The sequence below is a fragment of the Chiloscyllium plagiosum genome, chromosome 5, assembly GCF_004010195.1.
Source record: "Chiloscyllium plagiosum isolate BGI_BamShark_2017 chromosome 5, ASM401019v2, whole genome shotgun sequence".
In the NCBI taxonomy this organism is placed as follows: domain Eukaryota; kingdom Metazoa; phylum Chordata; class Chondrichthyes; order Orectolobiformes; family Hemiscylliidae; genus Chiloscyllium; species Chiloscyllium plagiosum.
This window is the reverse complement of record NC_057714.1, coordinates 100,619,071-100,636,428: the sequence shown is the minus strand read 5'-3', so window position 1 is coordinate 100,636,428 and position 17,358 is coordinate 100,619,071. Positions and strand designations below refer to the sequence as shown.

Here is a 17,358-nt window from a genome sequence, read left to right as displayed (position 1 = left end):
TTGCAACATTTAAGAGGCATTTGGATGGGTATATGAATAGGAAGGGTTTGGTGGGATATGGGCCGGGTGCTGGCAGGTGGGACTAGATTGGGTTGGGATATCTGGTCGGCATGGACGGGTTGGACCGAAGGGTCTGCTTCCATGCTGTACATCTCTATGACTCTATGACTCTATGAATGACCTCCATGTTGGCACTGGGCATAAACATCTGAGGGCAGGCTTCACGGGCACCAGTCACACACACATCACATCCACAGACACTGGCATCCCAAATACAGCAGCCTCTTTCAACTGTCAAGGCACATCTCTGATCCTCTTACAAAACACTTCTGCACTTCAGTGCTACAGTTCAGGTTGCACCAGCAACCAGCATTGTAAAGATGCAGCAAGGATGCAGTGCATGTCTAGGCTCTCAGTCATATGCTGAAGAGTCATAGAGGCATACAGCACGGAAACAGACCCTCAGTCCAACTCGTCCATGCCGACCGGGTTTCCCAAATAAATTAGCTCCATTTTCCTGACCCATATCCCTGTAAAATTTTCTTATTCATATATCTGTCCAAATGGTCTTTTAAATGTTGTAATTGTACCTGCATCCACCACTTCCCCTGGCACATCATTCTATTCACAAACCACCCTCTGCATGAAAAAGTTGTCCCTTAGGTCCCTTTTAAACTTTTCCCCTCTCACTCTAAACCTATGTCCTCTGGTTTTGGACTCCCCTACCTGAGGGAAAAGACCTTTTGCTATTCACCTTATCGAATCCCCTCATGATTTGATAAACCTCTGTAAGCTCACCCCGAAGTGTCCTGAGCTCCAGTGCAAAAAGTCCCAGCCAATTTAGCCCCTCCTTATAACTCATACCCTCCAGTTCTGGTAACTTTCCTATAAATCCTTTCTGAACTCTCCGATTTAATAATATCGTTCCGATAGCAGTGTGACCTGAACTGCACGCCTCATCAATCCCTGTACAACCTCAACATGACGTTCTGTACTCAATGGTCTGAGCAATGAAGGCAAGCATGCTAAACACTTTCTTAACCACCCTGTCTATATATGAAGCAACATTCAAGTTACTATGTACCTGAACATCTAGGCCTCTCTGTTTGACAACACTCCCCAGGGCCCTACCATTAATTGTGCCAGTCCTGCCCTTGTTTGTTTTACCAAAATGCATCAGCTCACATTTATCTAAATTAAACTCCATCTGCCACTCCAGCTGATCAGGGTCCCACTGTACTCTGAGACAATCTTCTTCACTGTCTATGATATCACCAATTTGGTGTCATCTGCAAATCATTCTTCTTTTATTCTCATCAAATCATTTACATAAATGACAAACAATTGTGGACGTAGCACTGATCCTTGTGACACCACTCCAGTCCAGTCTACTACCTCCCTCTGTCTCCTACCATCAAGTGAACTTTGGATCCAATTGGCTAGCTCCCCCGAAGCCCATGTGATCTAACTTTACTAACTGGTCTACCATGTGCATACTCACTGAGCTGAAAATGCGTTGCTGGAAAAGCGCAGCAGGTCAGGCAGCATCCAAGGAGCAGGAGAATCGACGTTTCGGGCATGATTCCTGAAGAAGGGCTCATGCCCGAAACATCGATTCTCCTGCTCCTTGGATGCTGCCTGACCTGCTGCGCTTTTCCAGCAACATATTTTCAGCTCTGATCTCCAGCATCTGCAGTCCTCACTTTCTCCCATACTCACTGTGAGCCTACCTGGATGCACCTCTGCCCTGCATTACCTTGTCAACTAGAGATACCCAATAACATTACTGCTATCTTTCATGCATTTAGCAGAATGACAAAGGAAAGCAGTTGCAACAGGCTTCTATCAGGTCATGTTCTTCGTTTAGGAGTTCCTGGCACAGTAAGTCAAGGGCATCCTCCAATACGAGTCCAGGCCCTGTGTGGGAGGGTTCAGGGTCACGGTCATCTGCTCAAGAGGGCTGAAGAGTTGAATGATAGTCAGCACACCACTTGTCTTGACTCTTTCTGCCTTAGAGTGGGTTGTTTTCTTCATGGAATGAGACAGAGCCAGGGCTTATGGGGAGATTAAAGTAGATGGCAAAGCTATTGCTACTGATGCAGATGGGGAGAGTCCTGAGTAACTGCTGGCAGTGCAGAGGGCAGGCAGGGTTAGTGGGACACTGGGGTGGGTGACAGTGAGTGGCTGAAGATGTGGCAATGATTTGATTTGATTTATTGTCACATGTACCTCAGTACAGTGAAAAGCCTTGTTTGGAGCAGTACAGGCAGATCATGGTCAGAAAAGATGTACAGATCATAGGTATACCATTGGACAGTGGTATACAGGCAAGATTAACATTAACAAGGTAAATATTATTTGAAGTTACAGAGTCCATTCATTAGTGTAATAATGGCAGAGAAGAAGCCCTTGAAGCTGTTGGTGCATGTGTTTAAGCTTCTATATTTTCTGCCTGATGGAAGAGGCTGTAAGAGAGCATTACCAGGGTGGGGAGGGTCTTGATGATGTCGGTAGCCTTTTCTCCGCAATGAGCGGAAGGTTGGCGTCTGTGATGGTCTGGGCTGTGCACACAACCTTCTGTAGTTTCATACAGTTCTGGGCAGAGTATTTGCCATATCAGGATGTTATGCAGCTGGATAATATGCTTTTGATGGTGCATCTATAAAAATGGTGAGGGCCCTTATGGACATGCCAAATTTCCTGGGTTACATGAGGAAGAAGAGGCATTATTGTGCTGCCTTGACCATCGGATCTACGTGGAAAGCCCTCTATCTCCTTTCTGTATTCTGACTCACTGTTGTTTGATATCCATCCTACCACAGTGGTGTCATCAGCAGACTTGTAGATGGGAATTTGACAACATAGTTGTGGTGTACAGGGAGTACAGTAGGGGGCTGAGAATGAATCCTTGCCGGGTGGGGGGGGGGGGGGCTCCCATGTTCAATGTTATCGTGGAGGAGATGCAGTCGGCTATTTTCACTGATTGCGGTCTAGAGGTCAGGAAGCTGAGGATCCAATTGCAGAGGGCTGAGCCAAGACCTATGTCTCTGAGTTTTGAGATCGGTCTAAAGGGGATGGCGCTATTGAAGGAGGAGCTGTAGTCAATGAGCAGGAGTCCGATGTAGATTTTGTTATTTTCCAGTTGTTCCAGGGATGAGCGCAGGGCTAGGGAAATGGAGTCTGTTGTGGACCTGTTATGTCGGTGGCAAATTGCAGGGGACTAAGGCAGGCTGGGAGGCATGGGTTGATGTGCCTCTCAAAGTACTTCATGATTATGAAGGTCAGAGCTATTGGGCGGTAGTCATTAAGGCATGTCACGTGTGCTTTCTTAAGCACAGGGATAATGCTGATCTTCTTGAAGCAGATGGGGACTTCGGCTAGTAGGAGGGAGAGATTGAAGATGTCACTGAATACCTCCGCCAGCTTGACTGCACAGGATCTATGTGCACGGACAGGGACTCCGTCTGGACCGATAGCTTTCCTTGATTGTGTTGTGAGGAAAACCAGCCTCGGAGTCAGAATCGGGATTGAACGACAGAGTTCCAGGGAGAGAGACACTCACCAACATGATTGTCAGCTGTGAACCTTCTCTCACCCTTGGAGCACATGTCATGATATTTTATACATTTCATGGTATAATAGTTCAAGTATTGAGTCTTTGTTTGCACAGCATGGTTTGTTTGCAGAAAACATTACAGAGTCATTGTCAGTTTCAGCAGCTACGCGGCAGTCCTTTGCTCCAGTAATTGGTTGTGATCATTCTTCCTGACAGGAAGATCGTTTTCCATTACTGCAAATCTGAAGTATTAACACTTGTATACAAGCAGTCTCAGGTAGCATTTCTTCAACATTTCTATTGAAGGTGGTGGCTGGACTCAGACACTTCGGCGGGCAGTAGACGTTACTGACGTGTGCTCTCCCCCCCACCTGCCTTAAACTAATCATATACATTCTGTGCCTATTGTACTGGTATCCTGTTGGCCTCAGGAAGTATGTGTGTATGCTTTGCTGTATTTTTCCATGTAATGGCTCAGTGGTCATCTTGTGTGCAAAGTGACCAACTTATGGCTCAATGACCATCTTGTATCTGTGTGCCCCGTGTCAACTCCCACTTCAGTTCACCCCCAGGAAGACTGATCTGATGTGTGCAGTAGTAATGGAGGGAACAAGTGCATCTATGGTAGTTGGGATAGGTGACACTGCATCGCTAGCATTCTGCTCAAACTGAGCATAGAAAACATTGAGTGCATCAGGGAGGGATGTAACTTTGTGTGCTATCTTGCTCAGCTTCATTTGTATCTTGTTATGTTGTTTAAACCTTGCCACAGGCAGCAGCTGTTTGTCTGGTTGGTTTGGGCCTCTAACTTGGTCCGGTACTGCCCCACGGCATCTCTGATGGCTTTGCGGCGGTCATATCTGAATTTTCTGTATGGTTCTGTGTCATCCGACTTGAATTTTGCGCACTTGGTCTTCAGTAGACAGTGGATTTCCCGGTTCATCCGAGGTTTCCAGTTGGGGAAATCCCAGATTGACTACTTTGGCACACAATCCTCCATGCATTTGCTAATGAAGTCCATGGCAGTGGCAGCATAATCATCTAGGTTTTCCGCTCACTCCTTGAACAGTCCAACCCACCAATTCCAAGCAGTCTCAGAGACACTGGTGAGAATGGCACCGCGTGAACCTTGGTGGGAGGTGGTGCAGTGACAGAGATAGAGTGCATGTGAGATATCAGAGAGAAGAAGGTGGCATTGTCAGACTGGGGAGGTCATTGAGCTTCCTCCAGTGCTGTGCCCTCCTCCAAATGGCTGAAATTGCTTTAACTCTCATGGCAACGTTGGACTAGGTTGGCATGGTCTGGTGTTGTAGCCTCCACTGCTGGCCTTAAGGCAACAGAATGTCCTGGCTGTGCACCACTCCACCCAGCCAGTTCTGCCAGGTCCCTAACTGCACAACGGAGCATCGATTTCTCCCTGGCAGAACTGTCAACAACCATACAGGGCAGCGCTATGCTGCCAGTGCTTATCCGAGTGCACAGCATGGTTTCAGGTTGGCATGAGAGCAAAGAATGCTGGTGAATTCTGGGAAATCCCGAGTAGTGAGCTGTTCCCAGAATGGCATGTGATAAGGTGGGGTGGAAATCAGATATAAGGGATGCCATAGGGACAGGGTAAATAATTAATGCGGTGAGTTTGCTAAGATACAGTGAGAAAACTGAATAGATTTCACAATGAGAAGGCTTCCAAAACCTCGGCACAACTTGCACTTAGCCAAAAAAGTTCAGTCCCGTGTCTTCTTAGCTACGAACGTTAGACAGGGAAGTGTTTTTCCTTTACTTCATTAGAATACGTTTGGTCTAAGGAGGATATTGGCAGGAACTCTCAGCATGAACAGTACTTCCTACAGTATAGTTAACTGGCACAACCTTACAACTGTGTGCCCCTGGCAGAGAAAGACTCTCCCCTTCATTCTCACTCTGCTGCTGCTTCAATCATATTGGCATCGCAGTCTAACATCTGTATCCCAGTCTAGGCCTGATGCCATCCCATAGGGGGCCAACTATCAGCTGGCTGTCCAGATGGTTGGAGAACCCACTTTGTCCCAGTCATAGACCCTTTTAATATTTTAATATAAGGCCAAAAGCTGCTGAGGAAGACAGAGAGAAAGGGAGAGAGCAGACAAAGAATGTTCTGTGAATCGTTCATCTGCTGCATCTGGCATTGCAGCCAAAAGTAAGCGAGACAACAATAAGTTCAATGTTATTTTTCGGAGTATATAAGAAGCAGGATGCTCCATAAGTTCCTTTGCCTTGCCTATATCCTCCTCTAGTTTGCACATTTTAAATCTCCTGATGCCCTTTGGTATATCTTCATGCAGATGCAGTGCACGTCAGTCAGTCATCTCCAGAATATTGTACCCTACACAATCGAGTCATCCAGAGCTGATGGGGAGGACTCTCAGCTTGTTACTATGAAGTACAAGCTATAACCACCGCTCATTAATACTGCAAACAAACAACTGACCAAGTGCATTTGTCTACCTAATGCGTATTAAACAGCACTAGGAGGGCCATGTGAAAATGACTGACTTTTAAACTTGTGCTTTATGAACTCAGATTTGTTTTGCAGCTGTCAAATAGCCGTTGCTGCCATATATTCGGGGTTATGGGTCCATGCTAGTAAGATGAAATAGGCTCATGCCACATCACAGTAGTCTTCCGTCACTCCAACCTTTACCTGGAAAATACTGCTGAGATTTTACCAAGTGAAAGTGACTCGGAGATGAGGATCCAGAAACAGTGTGGATTGTTGCTCTCGGGAACCAGACCGAGGAGAAGAGCTGGTGCAGTGAAATATTGGCTGCCGTTTTGATCCTGTTACACTCCAATTTTGCTATCCCCATAGGTTTGAGAAGGTGGAACTTCTGTTCAATGCGTTTTCCTGTTTTATAGAGAACTCTACCGGACACATTGGGCTGAATCTCCCCAACCTGGTTTCCGGGGGCTGGGAAAATGCCAATGATGGGGTTAGGAGGAGGGGCTGAAAGCTTCCACCCCCACCTGTGGGAGCAGCGGGCACCTCGGCAGCACGGCAATCCACCAGGCGGCATCTTTTTCAATTCTTTAACAGGATGTGGGCATCACTGGCTGGACCAGCATTTATTGCCCAGAGGGCAGTTAGTAACCAACCATATCGTTGTGGGTCTGGAGTCACATGTAGACCACGCTAGGCAGATTTCTTTCCCTGAAGGACATCAGTGAACCAAATGGATATTTCCTGACAATTGATTCATCGTCATTATTAGACTCCTGGTGAGTTTAAACTACACCATTTGCAATGGCCAGAACATTACCTGGGTCCCTGAAATAGCAATAATACCACAAAAATATCAACTTCCCACCAAGCTCCAAAGCAGTTTGCCCATGTTGAGGGGAGTCCTGTCACTGGGTGAGAAGGAAGATGGCCAGGTCAACCCTGAAAGCATTCCTTTTCTCTGATGAGTGTTCCCCAGCCCACAGCTTGAGCCAGCTCAGTGGGAATGATATTACAGTGCCTTCTGGCCAAGATTGATAACTGGTATGTTGCTGCCAGTCCTAACTGACATCTCTTGGGTCAGGCCAATACCATCGACTGGCTAGTCCTGGCACAATCCTGCCCGCAAGTCCCGCTGGCCACAAGAGAGGTGTCGGCACCCATTTTCAGTCCTGACACGGGATGTGACCATCAGTGAGAAGATTTATCCTGATGATAGAGTGAGATAAGCAGGGTGGGAGCAGGCCCTTGAGGAACACAAACTCTATCGAAGACCAGTTGAGCTGAAATCCTAAATCTGAGCTGTAAAATCTATGTAATATACAGTAGGATTTGTTTTTTGTTATTTTAGTAATTCTGTGGGAAGCTAGGGAAATGATTACTGGGCCTCTTGCTGAGATGTTTATATCTTCAATAGCCACAGGTGATGTAATAAAAGACTGGAAGTTGGCTAACGTCGTGCCATTATTTAAGAAAATGGGTAAGGAAAAGCCAGGGAACTACAGACCAGTGAACCTGACATTGGAAGTGTGCAAGTTGTTGGTGGGAATCCTGAGGGACAGGGTTTACATGTATTTGAAAAGGCAAGGACTGATTAAGGATAGTCAACATGGCTTTGTGCGTGGGAAATCATGTCTCACTAACTTGATTGAGTTTTTTGAAGAAGTCACGAAGAGGATTGATGAGGGCAGAGTGGTGGACGTGATCTATATGGACTTCAGTAAGGCGTTTGACAAGGTTTCATGTGGTAGACTGGTTAGCAAGATTAGATCACATGGAATACAGGGAGAACTAGCCATTTGGATACAGAACTGGCACGAAGGTAGGAGACAGAGGGTGGTGGTGGAGGGTTGCTTTTCAGACCGGAGGCCTGTGACCACCGGTGTGCTATAAGGATTGGTGCTGGGGCCAGTGCTTTTCATCATTTATATAAATGATTTGATTGTGAGCACAGGAGGTATAGTTAGTACATTTGTAAATGACACAAAAATTGGAGGTGGACAGTAAACATTACCTCAGAGTACAATGGGACCTTGATCAGATGGGCCAGTGAGCTAAAGAGTGGTAGATGGGGTTTAATTTAAATAAATATGACATGCTGCATTTTGGAAAGGCAAATCAGGGCATGACTGAATCACTTAATGGTAAGGTCCTCGGGAGTGTTGCTAAACAAAAAGACTTTGGAGTGCAGGTTCATAGTTCCTTGAAATTGGAGTCGCAGATAGATAGGATAGTGATGAAGACGTTTGGTATACTTTCCTTTATTGGTTAGAGCATTGAGTATAGGAGTTGGGAGGTCATGCTGCGGCTGTATAGGGCATTGGTAAGGCCTGCATTGGAATACTGCGTGCAATTCTGGTCATCCTATCGGAATGATGTTGTGAAACTTGAAAGGGTTCAGAAAAGATTTAGAAGGATGTTGCCAGGGTTGAAGGGTTTGAGCTATAGGGAGAGACTGAATAGGCTGGGGCTGTTTTCCCTGGAGTGTCGGAGATTGAGGGGTGACCTTATAGAGGTCTATAAATTCATGAGGGGCATGGATAGGGTAAGTAGACAAGGCCTTATCCCCGGGGTGGGGGAATCCAAAATTAGAAGTTTAAGGTGACAGGGGTAAGATTTAAAAGGGACCTAAGGGGCAACATTTTCACACAGAGGGTAGTGCATGTGTGGACTGAGCTGCCGGAGGAAGTGGTGAGGGTGGTACAATTACAACATTTAAAAGATATCCAGATGGTTGAATAGAAATTGGAAAGATTTAGAGGGATATTGACCAAGCGTTGCCAAATTTGACTAGACTTAGTTAGGATATCTGGTCAGCATAAATGAATTGGACTGAAAGGTGTGTTTCCATGCTGTACAGCTCTTTGACCCTATGACGATAATTGTGCCACATAATTTGCTATGATGCAAAGCTAAGGACAACACACCCACAAGCAACCACCCCCTCCATCACCAATGCTCAGTTGCAGCAGGGTGTACTTTCTACAGGATGCCCTGCAGAATAAAATCACCAATGGTCTTCAGATAGTACCTTCCAAACACATAAACTCCACTATCTAGAAGGACAAGGGCAGCAGATACATGGGAATACCACCATCTGCAAGTTGATCTCCAAGCCATTCACCATTCTGACTTGGAAATACATCGCCGTTCCTTCATTGTCGCTGGGTCAAAATCCTGGAATTCCCTCCCTAAGGGCATTTTGTGTCTAACTACAGCAAATGGACTGCAGCGGTTCAAGAAGGCAACTCACTATCACCTTCTCAATTGCAACTAGAGATGGGCCCAGCCAGTGATGCTCATGTCCCAGGAGCAAATTAAAAAAATCTGTTTTATGGTGGTATAACCTGAATGCTATAACTAACAAATGGACTACGAGCATTTTAATTTCTTCAGAGTAAACAGTTCAGTCTTGTAGGTATTCTGACTGATGTCTGGATACCTTCAAAGCCATAGATTGGAACCTGAAATGAACTGCTTTCATGAAAATGCCACCAAAATACAGATGACATTCATTGGCTGTGGAATACAGGATGGAAGTATTAATGTAGATTAGCACACAGAATACGCCCTCCATATTAAAAGTAATTCAACTTACTTCTCTCATGCCAGTTTGCAAGATCTTTAATCCTGTTTCTTCTTCCAGTTTTTCCTTGTTGATCACTGTCAGAAAAAAAGAGACAGGTTTAAACTGGATGTACGGAAGGCATGCTCCAATATCATTCCAGGGAATGTGGACGGCATTAGTACATACCCACAGACTGGGATCTTTCAGAGTGCCCACAATAAGGGAATTATGCAATTATTGAGAAAAATAATCTGAGAATTGATGATGCCCTGTAAAGTTGCACATTTTTTTAAAATTGAACATTTAAACAAATCAATCACCATGAACACAAAAGCTGCCAGTAGATGTTTTATATTGAGCAAACATGGTTGAGGTTTTCAAGATTTATTTTCTCCATTCATTGCTGCACATCTAAGGACCCAAAACCAAAATCTGAAGCAACTTGCCTCAGGGCATGTATATTCCCATAGAGTATTGCTACCACATTCCGCTCAGCAGATGTCACAAGCGGGACGACATGTTAGAAGAATATTTTGCTCTCGTTCAATTATGGAATCATGAGGCAGATTTCCAGGCAAAGGTCACACAAGGATGCTTTGAACAGCCACATCCCTGGCCAGAGATGAGACTACTAGCCCTCACTTGGGCAGATAACTTACTTCAGACAGCTCCCAGTCGACCTTTATTGCCAGCAGTTCTGTAGTGGCAGCAGAGCCAGTGAGATTGTTGGCTCAGACTGGGACTGCAGACAGATCCCCCCAGTCTAGGTCCCATAGTCCAGGCAGGGCTCATGGCAGGTAAATCAGATGAGGTCTGGGTGGAAATGACAACAATGGCGAGGCCACAGTGGGAGGGAGAACTTCCTGGGAATGGGGAATTGGTCAGTCTAGAAAGAAGGCCATTGAATGAGGCACCCCCTGACACCATCACCAATGCCTCACGTCAGGCAAGGAGTGGCCCTTAAAAGATTTAAAAAATCCTCTCTTCTCCTTAGGCTAGTCACCATCCTGACTTGGAATTGTATCAGCAGTTTTGTTGCTTATCAAAATCCTGTAACAACTGCACCCCACCACCACCGCCAGCTCCCCCCCCCCCAACAGCATTGTGGGTCTACCAACACCAAAAGGACAGCAGCAACACTTTCTCAAAGACAATACTGGGACAGATAATAAAGGTTAGCCTAGATCGAGGAGCTCACATCCCCTGAAGGAATACAATAATGGTGACAGAAGAACAGACCAGGACTACCAAGCAGGCATATAAGGACAGATGAATACTACGCAAGCCTTTGACACCGGTGACACTAAAACTGCAGCAGCTTCAATATTTTGTGAGGTGACCAGAGAAACACTCAAAAAAAAGACCACCCTCATATGTTTCATGTCCAAAAATATCCTGAAATCTTCCCAATTTCTAAATATACTGCTTGCCGTAATATAATAGTGACGTTCATTCATTTGGGCAAAGAGAGATTTAAATCATTACCTTGCATCATTTAATAACTTCTTTCTGTGTACATAAAACTGTACTCACAAATCACACCGCGTAAGTAAAACAGACATTTTCTAAACTCAATACAGTTACAGTTTGTAATTAAAACCAAGAATATTGTCTGAAATATATATTAAACCTGGCCTGTTAATTAATCACGCAACACTTTCAAAACAGGCAATTAGAGAGGCAAGGAACAGAAATATGAGGAATAGAAAATGGAAACAGCATGTTACTAAATTTTTAACCAAATTATTGTCCAAGAACCTTTCTTGAATGCTCCCACGTGCAAAAAAATGTTTTTTTCTTAAAAATCCCCAGATGAAGGATATGCAAATAGGCTGGAAGAGCTGAACCCTATAATGTTCTGAAAATTCTGCAAAGGCCTATTTAATTAGTATTTTAATTTATCAAAATTATTCTTTGCACTTGACAATTTATGCAGTATTCTATGTAATTAAGCATGCAGCTTCAGAGGAATAATCTTGCCAGCACTGCTAATAGCAGTTATTCTACCCTGAAAGGAACTGTGTATGTCTCAACTCTGATCTAAATTACAATAAGGAGAAATTAATGGCTTTTTTTCCCTTTATCAAAGCGCATGCTGGGAGTTCCGCAGATTATACCATTCTACTGTAGAGCAGCCTGGTAATTAGCCAAGAAGAGTACGCATTTTCAGTCCTGTGTATATGCCTATTAGCAGCTTGTCAATATTAGTTCCCAGCTTAAAAAAAACATGCTGCTTGTTTCTAAACGCTTGATCTAAATGTGTAGCTTGCAGTATTGTTGATGACAGCTTGGTAAATGCTGGTGTCAAGACCAATTTTAAAACCATTTTTCAAATTATTTTAATTAGATTTTTTTTCATTCTCACTTGCATTAATTTAGTTTCTGATACTAGCGTTTTAGCTTTCAATCTGTTCGCATGAATTTCCTTACAGTACGCTGTGTGGCCTAAAGACACTTAACCAGGGCTTTGATACTAAAGCTAGAGTCTGGCACAATTAGAGATGGGGAAGGTGGGACCCACTGTTGTTACTCCCAGAGCAAATCCAGCCACTGAATTCTATTGTGGCAAATTATAACTTTTTTTATATATAAAAATGAAACAACCTCTGAGGCAGTTTTTTGCCTCATTGTGCAATACATAACACAAGTTTTAAAATGAAGTGAAAACCGAAAGAAATGTGGATGCTGTAAGTCAGAAAGAAAATAAAACAGAAGTTACTGGAAAAGCTCAGCAGGTCTGGCAGCATCTGTGAAGAGAAATCAAAGCTAATGTTTCAGGTCCGGTGACCCTTCCTCAGAGTTTTTCCAGCAAATTCTGTTTTTGTTTTAAATTGAGTAATTTCTAGGCAGACCAAAACTGTTCTCAAGAAACAAAGACACAAACAAAAGCCAAAAGGTGGTCTCTGAGACTTTTAACTCATTAAAATAAATCATTACAGATAGTGATACAGATTAACAAGATCGTATAAAATGCAAACAAAGGAATTGGGATCATTTCTAAAGGGATAGAACTGAACGACAGAGAAGGTATGTTCAGGTTGTAAAAACACCCTGGCAGCAACACAGTGCAAAGTTTGGGTTTCCAAATTATAAAAAAAAGTATACAGGAGAAGGTACAAAGAAGATTTACAAGAATAACACCAGAACTCAGAGAGTATGATTATCCAGAAAGATTGAATAGTCTTTCCTCTAGACAATACAATGCTGAAAAGAGTAATCGTGATTCAAATGAGACCAAAACTATAGATCATAAATAAAAGGTAATCAATAGAGAATTCAGGAGAAAACCTTTTATCCAGACTAGAATGTGGGACTTCCTGCCGTACCGGGAAGTTGTGGTGAGTTGAATAAGTGAATTTACGAGGAAGCTAGGTAAACATTGAATTAAAACAAAGAACTGTAGATCGTGGACATCTAGAAATAACAAATCCAAACATTGCTGGTGAAATTCAGACAGGATTTGTTAAGAAAAAACAGAGTTAACATTTTTAGCTGAAACTTCAGCAATATTTGTTTTTGTTTGAGTGAGATATGTACATGTTGGAGCAAAGAATAGAAGGTTAAGTTGACAGCGTTAGATAAAGAAAGGTGTTTAAAGGCTTCGGTGGAGCATAAGCTCGCATGTGGTTCAGCTGGGCTGAATATTTCCCTTCAGAATTTTCTGGGTAATATTATGAAAAGGGAGGACTTAAAGGACTGATTTGAAACACCACTTGGATTTTAGAATTTAGTGACAGGCTGAGGGAGTCAAACATTCCACAGATTCTGATGACTCTCTGCTAAGGAGCATGGTGTAAAGACACCGATCTCTCCAACAACATCAGCAAAACGAAGGAGCTGGTCACTGACTTCAGGAAGTGAAGTGGAGGCCACACCTGTGTCTGCATCAATGGTGCTGAGGTGGAAACGGTCGAGAGCGTCAAGTTTCTGCATGTGACGATCACCTACAATTTGTTCTGGTTCACCCACATGGATACCATGGTCAAGAAAGCACAGCAATGCCTCTACTTTCTCAGGAGGCTAAGGACATTTGGCATGTCCATATAGACACTTATAAATGTTTATCGATGCACCATTGCAAGAATCCTATCTGGGTGCATCACAGTGTGGTATGGCAACTGGTCTCCCAAGATGAAAGAAACTACAGAGAGTTGTGAACACAGCCCAGTCCATCACACAAACCAGCCTCCCATCCATTCTGCCCCATTACTTGTCAGACTTTTGAATGGATCTCTTTAATATTGATATTGATCTCTCGTTACACCTTCTCAGCAGCTGTAACATTGTATCCTGCACTCTGTTCTGTTACCCTGCTGTACTTGTACAGTACAATCTGCTTTTAAAGCAAATGTAAGACAACACTTTTCACTGTACCTCAGTACACATGAGAGTAATCAAATCAAATCAAATCAAAAACAGGATGATTTGGGAAATACGTGGAAAGAAAGAAGGGGGTTATTATAGGAGAGGAGGAATAATGCCAGTCGAAAGTGAGAACTGCAGATGCTGAAAATCAGAGTCAAAAAGTGTGGTGCTGAAAAAGCACAGTAGGTCAGGCATCATCTGAGGAGCAGGAGAGTTGATGTTTCGAGCCTAAGCTCGATGAAGAGGAACAATGGCAATCTCAGAACCATCTCAAAATCTGCAAAATAGAGAACGTTATCATTTATTCCAAGGGGAACTGAATACAAAAATAGAGAGCTTATGCTTCAGTTGTACAGAGGGCTGGTCAGTGACCAGACCTGGATGAAATACAGTGTACAATATTGGTCACTTTAGTTAAGGGAGGATGTACATGTCCTGGAAGGAGTTGAGAAGTGATTGACTGGACTAACACCGAGATTGAGGACGTTGTTTCATGAGGAAACATTTGACAGACTTAGGCTGGTCTTCACTGGAATTTAAGAGTAAGAGGCAACTTGATTAAACACTGTGAGCTCGTGCAAGATCTTGATAGAGTAGATGTGGAAAGGATGTTTCTTCTTATCTGAGAAACTAGAACGACAAGTCAGTGTTTACAAATTAAGGTTCGACTATTTAATACAGATCACACAATTTTTTTTCTCAGAGAGTTCTGATTCTTTGGAAATCGCTTCCTGAAAAGGTGATGAAAACCAAAGTTCTTAAAACTATTTCAGGCAGAGATAGATAGATTCTTGTTAAGCAATGGGGTGAACAGCCCTATCAAGAATGTGAATGTAAGATTCCAATCACATCAGCCATGACCTTATAGAATGGCAGAACAGTTTCAAGGGGACAGATGGGATTTCTCTTTGTCCATATGTTCATCAGTAATCATTCTGAAGTCTTGTCAATGTGGCCATAAAGGCAAACATAATGCACAGCAAGATCCCACATGCAACGATGATGCGAACAATACGTTATTGGGCTGAATCTTATGATATTTTGGAGAAGTGTAATTTTTTCCGACGCCCCTCCCCCAAGTCCCTCCTCCCTATCTTTTATCTTAGGCTGCTGGACCAACTTTCCTCATTCCTGAAGAAAGGCTAATGCCCGAAACGTCGATTCTCCTGTTCCCTAGATGCTGCCTGACCTGCTGCGCTTTTCCAGCAACACATTTCCAAACTAGAACGTCAAGTCAGTATTTACAAATTAAGGTTCGACTATTTAATACAGATCACACAATTTTTTTTCTCAGAGAGCTCTGATTCTTTGGAAATCGCTTCCTGAAAAGGTGATGAAAACCAAAGTTCTTAAAACTATTTCAGGCAGAGATGGATGTTCACCCCATTCTTGTTAAGCAATGGGGTGAACAGCCCTATCAAGAATGTGAATGTAAGATTCCAATCACATCAGCCATGACCTTATAGAATGGCAGAACAGTTTCAAGGGGACAGATGGGATTTCTCTTTGTTCGTATGTTCATCAGTAATCATTCTGAAGTCTTGTCAATGTGGCCATAAAGGCAAACATAATGCACAGCAAGATCCCACATGCAACGATGATGCGAACAATACGTTATTGGGCTGAATCTTATGATATTTTGGAGAAGTGTAATTTTCACCAGGCCTAGCACCTTCTCTCATAATATCATCCCATTAAAAAAAATTGGATTACCATTTCATTAACCATCTACCCTGCCCCATTAGTGCTTCCCTTGTCCAATCCTGGCCTGATTCTACATTCGTCGTAGCTGGACGTACATGCCACTGCTGGGATATCCCAGAATAGACCGTCTTTCCTGGCACTGCCACCATATTTAAAAGGCTGTTATGCACCTGGTCGAGAGCTGGCAGTCTGGGAGATGGAAGAAAGCATAGGTCGGCAGATTTTGGAAAAGTGTGGACGGAGTAGGGTTGTTGTAATGGGTGGCTTTAACTTTCCCAATATTGATTGGAACCTCCTTCGAGCAGAAGATTTGAATGGAGCTGTTTTTGTAAGGTGGGTTCAGGAGGGTTTCCTAACTCAGTACGTTGACAGGCCAACGAGGGGAGACGCCATTCTAGACTTGGTGCTCGGAAACGAGCTGGGGTAGGTATCAGATCTTGTGGTGGGAGAGCATTTTGGTGATAGTGACCACAACTGCCTCTCATTCTGCATAGCTATGGAGAAGGAAAGGATTAGGCAAAATGAGAGGATATTTTATTGGGGAAGAGGAAACTATGATGCGATTAGACATGAGTTTGGAAGCATGGATTGGGAGTAATTGTTCCATGGTAAAGGCACTATAGACATGTGGAGACTGTTTAAGGAACTGTTGTTGCAAGTGATGAATAAATATGACCCTCTGAGACAGGCAAAAAGATAAAGGAACCTTGGATGACGAGAGCGGTGGAACTTCTCATCAAAAGGAAGAAGGTAGCTTACATAAGGTGGAGGAAGCTAGGGTCAAGCTCAGCTCGAGAGGATTACAGGCAGACGAGGAAGGAGATCAAAAATGGTCTGAGGAGAGCTAGGAAGGGGCACGAGAAAGGCTTGGCAGAACGGATTAGGGAGAACACAAAGGCATTTTACACTTATGTGAGGAATAAGAGAATGGTCAAAGAAAGAGTAGGGCCAATCAGGGATAGCAAAGGGAATTTGTGTGTGGAGTCTGAGGAGGTAGGGAAAGCCCTAAATGAGTTTTTTGCTTCTGTCTTTACGAAAAAAATGAACTTTGTAGTGAATGAAACCTTTGAAGAGCAGGTGTGCATGCTGGAATGGATAGAGATAGAGGAAGCTGATATGCTGAAAATTTTGTCAAATATTAAAATTGACAAGTCGCCAGGCCCGGACCAGATTTGTCCTCAGCTTCATTGGGAAACGAGAAATGCAATTGCTTCGCCACTTGCGAAGACCTTTGCATCCTCGCTCTCCACTGGAGTGTACCTGAGGACTGGAGAGAGGCAAATGTAATTCCTCTCTTCAAGAAAGGAAATAGGGAAATCCCCGGCAATTACAGACCAGTAAGTCTCACGTCTGTCCTCTGCAAGGTGTTAGAAAAGATTCTGAAGGATGGGATTTATGACCATCTGGAAGAGCATGGCTTGATTAAATGCAGTCAACACGGCTTTGTGCGGGGCAGGTCATGCCTCACAAACCTTATCGAGTTCTTTGAGGATGTGACTAGAAAAGTTGATGTGGGTTGAGCTGTGGATGTGGTGTATATGGACTTCAGCAAGGCATTTGATAAGGTTCCCCATGGTAGGCTCATTCAGAAGGTCAGGAGGAATGGGATACAGGGGAACATAGCTGTCTGGATACAGAACTGGCTGACCAACAGAAGACAGCGAATGGTAGTAGAAGGAAAATATTCTG

At 43.7% G+C, this 17,358-nt stretch overlaps 1 protein-coding gene across 2 annotated transcripts in view; it reads right to left on the bottom strand.

Moving 5' to 3' along the window:
• Positions 1 to 17,358, bottom strand: part of ptprn2 (protein tyrosine phosphatase receptor type N2) — a 944,464-nt gene that overhangs the window by 312,075 nt on the left and 615,031 nt on the right. For both annotated transcript variants that reach the window (XM_043690699.1, XM_043690698.1), the window contains exon 12: positions 9,631 to 9,695. In XM_043690699.1, coding sequence (XP_043546634.1) covers positions 9,631 to 9,695 — 65 coding nt within the window. The remainder of the gene's footprint in view (positions 1 to 9,630; positions 9,696 to 17,358) is intronic.